This window comes from Staurois parvus, unplaced genomic scaffold, assembly GCF_062004578.1.
Source record: "Staurois parvus isolate SC_StPar_1 unplaced genomic scaffold, SC_StPar_1.0 ptg000827l, whole genome shotgun sequence".
Taxonomy (NCBI): Eukaryota; Metazoa; Chordata; class Amphibia; order Anura; family Ranidae; genus Staurois; species Staurois parvus.
The window spans coordinates 2,067,501-2,077,412 of record NW_028318623.1 but is presented as its reverse complement, the minus strand read 5'-3'; the positions used below and the strand labels follow the sequence as shown (position 1 = coordinate 2,077,412).

At 42.4% G+C, this 9,912-nt stretch overlaps 1 protein-coding gene across 1 annotated transcript in view; it reads right to left on the bottom strand.

Annotated features, from left to right (window-relative positions):
* Nucleotides 1–9,912, bottom strand: part of LOC149443854 (paired box protein Pax-6-like) — a 63,992-nt gene that overhangs the window by 6,331 nt on the left and 47,749 nt on the right. The window contains exons 4-5 of the mRNA XM_089655179.1: nt 4,495–4,645; nt 377–474 (exon numbers count right to left, since the gene is read on the bottom strand). Of these exons, the coding sequence (XP_089511305.1) occupies nt 377–474; nt 4,495–4,645 (249 nt within the window). The remainder of the gene's footprint in view (nt 1–376; nt 475–4,494; nt 4,646–9,912) is intronic.

Sequence of the window (9,912 nt, the reverse complement as noted above, 5' to 3'; positions counted from 1 at the left end):
TTAACCTATTAAACTGGGGATAAAAAAACTAATATGAAAAGTTGTTGTTCTAAAAATCTTCATCTACTTGCATATTAAAGTTATACCAGCAAGAATTAGTCTTTATGTAGAAAACTATCATTTAAATCAAGCCTTACTGACTGGTGATTTAAATCAGTTTGATTTAAATCAAATCCACCCTGCCTGGTACCATAGCCCAGAGGCTGAGAACCACTGTTCTAAGTTACAGCTGTAGTTTTGTACTTTACATTGGTCTTCAGCCCTGAGCTTTATAGGTTTTCCCTCTTTGTAGGTCCTAAACATTTCATCAGATAGTGTGTGTTTAAATGCCCCATTAGACAATTAAAGGTTTACAACAAGCGCATCTTACACTCACCTGTATGGGGAGGTTGTTTGGCATGGTAAAGCTTGGTAATGGTGGTAAAGAACCATAGCTGTTGGTTATAGCTGCTTCGTTTCGGCTTAGCATAGATCCTATGATAAAAAAATGGGAGATTGACTTTAATTCCTTAAACATTAAACAGTAGAGAAACAGGGACATTTGTAGAGAAGTGAAGACATTTCCATCCTGCTTGCAGCCAGAACAATGAGATATAGAGAACCAGTTACAAATAAAACTGTAATAACGTTGGAACAATTGCATATTACACTGTTCAACAGGTAAAAAGTTTTGGGCATAAAATTAGCTAATCTTAAATAATTTTGGGGTGCTGAAAACGAAAATGACCCTAAAAAATGTTGATTGGCTCTAGTTTCCATGATATATTCACCCATCTAATGACGTAAGCCATTCAAAATTATGATGCAACTTCAGCTGCATATTGCACAATTGATACTGGTGACCAATAGAAAATTGCATGTATACTGAGATGATGCAATATTAGCCTTTAATTGCATCACTTCACTGCATAAAAGCTGCAGTATCTGTAGCTGATTGTAGTTCGTCTTTACATTTCGTTTTATGCTTATATAGGCTACTCAGTAATGCCTCGAACTTGTGTGAACAAAGCAGATAATTTCTGCTATATCTGCGGTGAAATAACTTTTATCTCACAAAAAAGGAGGATAACAGGAATGATTAAGAAAGCCTACAACTTGTATTTTGGCTGCAAGATAGGAGACCAGGACAAGAGCTGGGCACCACATATATGCTGCAATTCTTGTGGGACGGCACTGGAGCAATGGTTGAATGGAAAAAAGGCATCTATGCCTTTCGCTGTGCCAATGATTTGGAGAGAGCCAACAGATCATGTTAGTAATTGTTACTTTTGTATGGTGCCTCCAATTGTAAAAGGCTAAATAAGAAGAAAAAGTTATCTGTGCACTATCCAAATATTCCATCGGCAATACGTCCAGTTCCTCATGGAGAGGGGCTACCAATTCCTAAAGCACCAGAATCCTTCGTGGTTGAGTCAAGTGAGGAAGAACCTGAAGCGTGTAGTCACGTGCAGTTGTAAGAGATAGCCCTTTCCTCGAATACAAGAGAAAAGCCAAGAGAAGCAAAACGGACACAAACTGAAGACAAAACTAGTGAGAATCCTAAGTATTAAAATGATTCAACTTAGCTTATGGCTATAATTTTTCTTGGTAATCCTATGCAATATATTATGCCATTTAGGCTTTGTTATGTAGTCAATATCACTTGCTTTATATTTGTGGAAAGACATCTATCTATATAATTATTGTGCATTATGTAGTCATTACGCCTATAGTAGAAAACTTTCCGTTTACAGAAAAACTAGAGCCAATTGACAAATTTCATTGTTATATTTGAACTCAGAATGTGAAATTCATTAAGAAATGGATCCTTTTGTTTCCAAAACTGGCAAAAAATAAAAATTTGTTGAACAGTGATTAAAGAGCATTACATAAAGTATAACTACAGGCATTCTTTTTAGCATTGAATAGATTTAATAGAGTAGGGGTAGGCAACCTTTGAGAGATGGAGATCTACCTGAACAACATGAAAGAGATTAAAGATCACCGGGGTTCAGTAACATTTAAAAAAAAATAATTAACTAGCAAGGCCTAACTAAATAGCAAGGAAATGTAGAAAGATCTAATAAAACAAATGTTACTGTAAAAATACAAACTTAGCCCACCTTAAAATAACCAAAAGGGTCGAGTATCTGGCTGCTCATCCCTATATGAATGCATGTACCCAAAGAATCCCCAGTGGGATTTTAATGCAGCAATAGGATCATACAAAACAGATTTTTATCAACTTTACTGCATACACATGAATATTGCTCTGACAGTATTCTTACAAGAAAACGCTTAATACAAAAATATGAAACCACACAGAAAAAGAAAAAAAAAGAGAGAATCCCAATGCGTTTCGATCATTCCATATTCTAGATCTTCCTCAGGGGGCATGAGAGACAAAGGACTTTAAAAGCATATGTCAGAGCAAAAGAAAGGATGACTTCCAAGATGAGAGGCTGGACACCATGCTCCGGTGGGGTGCATCATCCAAGAGGGCAAGAGTGGTTAAATTTAAGTCACCAGACAACAAGGACTGATAGAGGGACACCAGAACATCCCCCCAATGGGACGTGTCTTAAGCAGGCCAATGTACGGAACAAATAGAATTTCACCAAAGTGGTACGTAAGACAAGTCTGCAAGGAAGCACGAAAAAAAGGTGCTGTAGGGAACAAATCCACCAGATCCCAAACCCCTTGGTCTTCTGACTCACAGGCTGTTTGTGCTTCACTCTGATGATTTTGGATTTGGTGGATTTGTTCCCTACAGCACCTTTTTTTTGTGCTTCCTTGCAGACTTGTCTTATGTGCCACTGGTCTTTGTTCCATGGGATTTGACATACTTCCATTCCTTGGAGAAATGAATATCTCAAATTTACCACTCTTTCCTTGAGTTGTTACATCCATTACCAAGTGAAATTCTATTTGTTCCATACATTGGCCTGCTTAAGGCACATCCCATTGGGGGGGGGGGATGTTCTGGTGCCCCTTTGTCAGTCCTTGTTGTCTGGTAACCTACATCTGACCACTCTTGCACCCCACCGGAGCATGGTGTCCAGCCTCTCATCTTAGAAGTCATCCTTTCTTTTGCTCTGACATATGCTTGTAAAGTCCTTTTTGTCTCTCATGCCCCCTGAGGAAGATCTAGAATATGGAATGACCGAAACGCATCGGATTTTTCTTTTTTTTCTTTTCTGTGTGGTTTCATAATTTTGGATTAAGAGTTTTCTTGGAAGAATGATCTTTTTTAACCAAATGTCTTTCAATATATGTATGATCCTATTGATGCAATAAAGTCCCACTGGGGGTTCTTTGGATACAGCCTACCTTAAAATTGGACAGTGTCAGTAGGGCAGTGGACGGTGTCAGTAGGGCAGATGTTGTTGTCCATCAGTACAGCAGTGGATAGTGTCAGTCAGCAGGGCAGTGGACAGTGTTAGTAGAGCAGTGAACAGTGTCAGTAGGGCAGAAGTTGGTGTCAGTAGGGCAGTGAATGGTGTCAGTAGTTTTTATTTTTTAATATCTTCCCCATTTTTTTAGGAGCCCTGTTGAAAGGGGAGCACTTGGGGGAAGGGACAGGCAGCAGACAAAAGGAGGAAAAATGTCTTCTGCCCCTGTCGACTGCGGGCAGGTGACAGGTGGACTGCAAACAGGTACCTGCGCTGCCAGCTCCCATCTTTTAGTTGACGGTCCCTACTCCCCCCCCCCCTTTCCCCCAGCCTCCTCCCCTGCTGCTGCTGACATTCTTGGTGCACATCAGGGAGCGGAAGACAGCAGGGCTCAGGGCGGGAGGAGGAGCTGGCCAAATGAACTTTTCATATTAACCCACAGGTGATTGGTTGCTAGGCCTGTCCTAGCAACCAATCACCTGCGGGTTAATATGAAAAGTTCGTATTATTCCTAGCTGCTTGCAGTAGTTACCCCCCTGGGCTTTAAGTGTATTTAAATACTTTTTTTTTTTTTCTAAATTTAGAAGAGTAAGGGTTAGAACTCTTGGCAAAGTTTGTCTTCTGTGTGTCCACTAAGAAGAATCACCATCTCTGTCTTAGGGGTGGATTTACCAAACCTACAGAGTACGAAATCTGCTGAAGCTCTGGACAGTAACCAATCAGCTTCTAACTTCAGCTTGTTCAATTAAGATTTGACAAAAAACTGGAAGCTGATTGGTTTCTGTGAAGATCTGTACCAGATTTTGCACTCTTCAGTTTTAGTAAATCAAACCCTTCGTGACTAAAAGTGAGAGAAAGCTAGAACAGATATAGAAGGGAAATCTTTCAATGCAGACACGAGATTTGAAAAGGGACTCACGTTGCAATGATTGAGTCATCTCAGCTAGGCTGGGCCGACAGCAGCCAATCATACTGCAGCAGCAGAAAGGAGGTGAGAATCTGATTGGTTGCTACCATTAAAATCTGAGATTGTTATAAAAGACTTCAAAGTGCTTACAGTACAGATTCTATTCAGATCTTCTCATTATTGACTGTTGTTCCTAATGTTGTCTCCATGTCCTACCTGAGCTGCTGGGTTGCGGTATGGACTGGTAAACACTGTTGGAGAAAGAGCTGTTGATAGAAAGATGGCTGGATGTACTGCTTGCCTGGCGCCTTTGGTTACGCAGTTTTTCTTCCCGTCTCCATTTGGCTCGCCGGTTAGAGAACCAAACCTAAAAAAGAAAGTGGTCTTGTGACACGGTATAAACACTAGAAAAAAAAAAGGCCAAACTACGAAGTACGGCAAAAATATTGGATTCTTTGGGCACAGTAAGAGACCACATGGTCTTTACCAAGTGGTCTCTTACTGTGCCCAAAGAATCCAATATTTTTGCCGTACTTGGTATAAACACTAGAAAGTAGTTTGGCCTTTTTTTTTCTAGTGTTTATACCAAGTACGGCAAAAATATTGGATTCTTTGGGCACAGTAAAAGACCACCCGGTCTTTACCATGTGGTCTCTTAGTGTGCCCAAAGAATCCAATATTTTTGCCATACTTAGTAGTTCGGCTTTTTTTTCTTCTGTATCAATAGTATTTGGCACCAGGACGCTCTTTTGGTTATTTTTTTTTACGGTATAAACATGGTGCTGAAATCTTAAAAATAATGTACTGTTGTAGGAGATGCAGGCGATGTACTTGGTTCTTCCATTGATTAAGGTTTTTGGTGTATCTTGGAAGTGTCATATTTATAGGCAAATATGTATTGGTTTTACAAATAAAAAAAAAAAAATAAAAACCAAAAAGTAGTACAGCAAGGTGATACTATCTAGAGAAGGATAACAACAAATTGGGTCCAACCCCACAGCATATATAGGAACTGTACAAGGCACAACTCAATACAACATCTCAGTCACGATGGACCACAACATATGAGATGGGCTGGACGTTTCATATTTAATGTCTTTGGTCTCTCCATATGGTTTACTTGCCAATACCAACATTAGTCAACCAGGCTGAGGATGTGTTCAAGTGGAAATGCACTGTATCTGAGTAGTACAAACCAAAATACTATATAATTTATATTTAATATTCAAAACAGACTCCTCCATCCATCCATGTCTCCGCGCTTTATTTTGCTGAGACATCATTTTGAAAAACACCTCCTGGCATTTTTGGCTGAGGCCATCTTGAGTAAGGGCAGATGATTCATGTAGCAGTTACTTCCTGGAATCCATCTGTTAAGGCATTGGCTGAGCTGAGAACCCTCCCTTCCCTCCTGAAGACTCCTGGGATGTATGTAATCAGGAAGAAAATGAAGGAATGCAACAAAAAAAACAAAACAAAAAGTAAAATATGATATCCTATCTATTTACTAATGCTAGCAGCATCAGGATTAGAAATAGTCCATGTTGATTGAGAGAGTGAAGTTCCATAGTTTGACAGGTCAACATAGACACTAGGGACAAACATACACACAGACAGGGGCAAACTGACCACTTGGAAACTCGGGCACTGCCCGAGGGCTTGGGGTCAGTAGGGGGCCCCATGAGATGCCCCTGGTACCTTTTTCATAGGCTTTTTTGAGTTTGGGCGAGGACACAGGGGCCCCATGATCCCCTATTGCCCCGGGGGCCTTATGAGTTGTCAGTCCGCCCCTGCACACAGATGTTCAGAAATTCATGGCAAAGTTTGAAAAGGTCTCACTTTCAATTGTATTGTCTGTTCCTCGCATGTAATAATTTGTCCCATCTTCCTATGTGATGTCTAATGCTAGCTGTGAGGTCAGACAAGGTGCTCCTCCTCCTCCCTTCAAAGTCATCCAACAATGCAGCTAGCAAGGAGATGGCTGCTTTAACAGACAGAACTTTTCTCCATTCCCAAGCACTTGCCCGTTTGCCTGGGACATTTTAGCTGACACCTCCCTTCCCTCCCACTGCATTCCTTGTGAGGAGCTGGTCTCAGGCAAGTGCTTGGAGATGAGAAAATGCCATTAGTCAAAGAGGTTGTCTCCTTGCTAGCATGTTCAGCCCTGCTCTAAAAAAAAGTAAAAAAATGGAAAATAAAGAAAAGGCAACACATTCTTGGAACTAAGGATTTATGCACTTAAATAAGAAGTCTATTTATTAACGTGGAGTTCCACCTGAAAACAAAAAACATAAGTCATCAGCTGCAAAAACTGTAGCTGCTGGCTCTTAAAATACAGCCACTTACCTGTCCCTCGGTGCAGCGGTGTCCTCACCATGGCTGGTTTCACCGGCCGTCTTCTTTCCCTGGTACCGGCACCCGGCTGTGACAGCTTGCGGATTCACAGCCAGTTGCCAACTGCGCATGCGCAAGAAGCGCTGCACTTTGTGAATGGCCCCGTAGTCTTCTGGGACTTGTCACGTGTCCCAGAAGACTACAGGGAGGGAGGGGGGAGGATAACTTTCGCTTCCGATAGCCTAGGCGATCGCAGCAGAAGTGGGAGCGGGAACCTGTCAAATTCGGGTACCCGCTCCCCAAAGGTGCCAATCCTTAATGGGGAGTGGGGGACAAAGGCTTAAAGAGGAACTTCCCCTTTTGGGCGGAGCTCCACTTTAAATGAGTTATGTTCCCCAAGGGACAACCTACATCTAGGACCTTGTCTCATTTTCCTAGGAGCTGTCTAAGGTTTGTTGTGGGGATGAAGAGAGCACCCCTCCTCTCCCCATGGCCGTTCAACCACACAGCTAGCAAGGAGATAACTGCATTGACTGATGGCACTTTTCTCCATCTTCAAGCACTTGTCTGAGACCAGATCTGTACAAGGAATGCAGTGTGGGGGGGCAGTTAAAATGATCAAGGCAAGTGCTTGGAGACGGAGAAAAGTGCTGTCTGTCAAAGCAGCCATCTCCTTGCTAGATACGTTGTCGGACGGCTGTGAAGGGAGGAGGAGCACCTTGTTTGACCTCACAGATTAGACCGCACATGGAAAGATGGGACAAATTCCTATATGTACTTAGTCCCTTGGGAAATAGAACTCCTATTAATCAAAGTGAAACTTAGGTGCATTGGTTTTCAGTTGCAAAAAAAGTTTTGTATTTTCCTATTCTTTTCTTTTTTTTAGTGCAGGGCTCCACATGCCTTGACCTGAACCTTTATCTACCTGGCGGTCTGTGTCCCACCTGGGAAGATTCACCCTCTATTCGTCTTGGTGACCAGGGCAGAACATGATGAGAAATCTAAACTTCTGTAGTTGTCACTAGAATCAGGAGGTAAAAAGAATAGGGGATATAACCTTCACTACTCTATCCAAATTTTAAAAAAAAAGAAATTTTGGTTAGAGATCGAGTTTTATATAACCTTTAACCTACCTACTAACACTGAGACTGAACCCCTACCACCTAACCCCTCCCCATTTCCTACCCCCCCCCCCCCATTTAACCCTTAATCTCACAGTAACAAAAACTTTTGATCTAGTGCTTAATGTGTATTTAAACCCAAAAATAAAAATGTAATATAGCTTACTGGTCTGTAGATATGGTAGTTACATTAGTATTCTTTTATCTTTTTTTCCCCCTTTTTATTTTCACCTGGTGATCCAGCTTGTAGGAAGGTGCAGTCTCCTTTCTCCACTGCAGGTAGCGCTCAACCACAGCTGCATTGCTGTTAGAAGGAATCTGTTCCTCTATGGTTTGCTGGGTTACTGGGGAAGTGATCTGGTTGAATGCTGCCACCCCGTGTGACTCTGGCGGCCATCTTGGGGAAGGCAGAGTCTATTTAAGACCCTGGCTCCCGGGCTTGGCATGCATTTTGCGAGTTGACAGTGTAAGGACAGGACACCCATCTGTCAGAGAAAATGAGTAGCGGTAGGAAAGGTTCTGAACGAGTAAGGACAGGATAGAAACACGCTATCCTTTCCAGGAATCCTCCCACTGGCACAGACTGGCCAGGCCTACCCTTCGAGACAGACGCTGTCGGCACAACAAGACCTTCTCCGCTCTACTTTTCTGTTCAGAACTGTGAGAGTTCCCAGTCTGGTGTCCTCCCACTGGATTGTTTGTATTTTTTGACCGTGACTTCAATACAAGTTCTGCTATTTGCAACTGCCGCCGCACTACGCTGCACCCACCTACAAGCTAGTAACACAATTCCTGTCCCAGAGTGACAACACTCCGTGCATTGTATCTCTAAAGGAGCAGTGTTGAAACCGTAGGCAGCTCTCTTGAATTGGACTACAAACACCTTTCCCTCTCCTTACCTCCTTCATTAGGCACCTTTCAGATGGGGAGGACTCAGTCCCGATCAGCAGGGGATCCGCTCACATATCCCTTGATTATTAGAGCAAAGGAGGTGGATGGCACATCCGTGTCTGCTCGGTTTCTGCAGAGCGGACATGGACAGGGTCCACTCTGCTCTATGGGTGGCCGGGTATCTGTTTACACCTGACTGCCCTCCAATCCACCTAAACAGAAGAGAACAGATTCCCTTCATTTTTCTATTTAGTGGACCGGAAAGGACCCAGGAGGTAGGCTGGTGGAAACGGGCACAAGTCTGTGTACACCTGCCCGACCATGGGGGCGAATGGACCATTTGATCAGGTCCGCCTGAAAAACTGACAGGTGGATTTGATCAGACCAGCCACATGATAGGGCCCCCTGGAAGGCAGTTATGTAGTTGACAGAGGATAGCAGAGAAGGCTAATAGAATTGTTTAATATTTCAATTCAGGAAAATTCGAGGACACTGGATTTCGGTAATGCTCAACAGGTACTGGCTTTGGATCCCTCTCCTCCAAGAGATGTTCCGCAAGGACTACAGATACCCCTAGCCAGGGTACGGAGTTTCTGAGAGAATGCCAGCTGTTCTAGACGTTGTACCCCTGACAGTCATTCACCCTATATTTGTGAATGCATCATTTATATTGTTTTTGGTTTGTTTTAATGATTATTACACTGTCAGCCTGTTGCCCTGTTTTTTCTTCTGTCTGGTGACTGTATGTTTCTGTACAGGCAGAAAATGTACATAGTCTGAAATAAGGAAACTAACGCAGCCATCACATCTAAGAGCCTGATAAGATTCCAAAATTGTTTAATGGATTAGATGTACTTAAAATTGACCAAAATCTACCTGTGCAGAGATTCCAGCGTCTAAAACAACTGTTTCTGCAAAATGATCAAAGCCCCACTTAACACTTTAAAGTGGTTGCAAACCCTTTACATACTTTACATCTATCCAGTGAAGAGACTGGCCCCAGGTGATACACAGAGATGAAATAAATCATCCTACCTAAGTTGTACCTGTTTATCTGCAGTTTTCTCTTCTTACATCCATTTAAACAGCCATTTATACAGCTTGTCTGAGCTTTTGACAGCTAAAGTTACACTCTGGAAAACTCTGAGAGCTGATTGGAGAGAAGGGACATACTCTGCTTCACACAGCACACATTAACAGAGCTGAGGCTGCCAATCACAGGCTGTGTGCCATAGCTCCTTCTCCTGTCACCTTTTTATCTCCTCGTGTCAGGGAAACTTGCCATAAG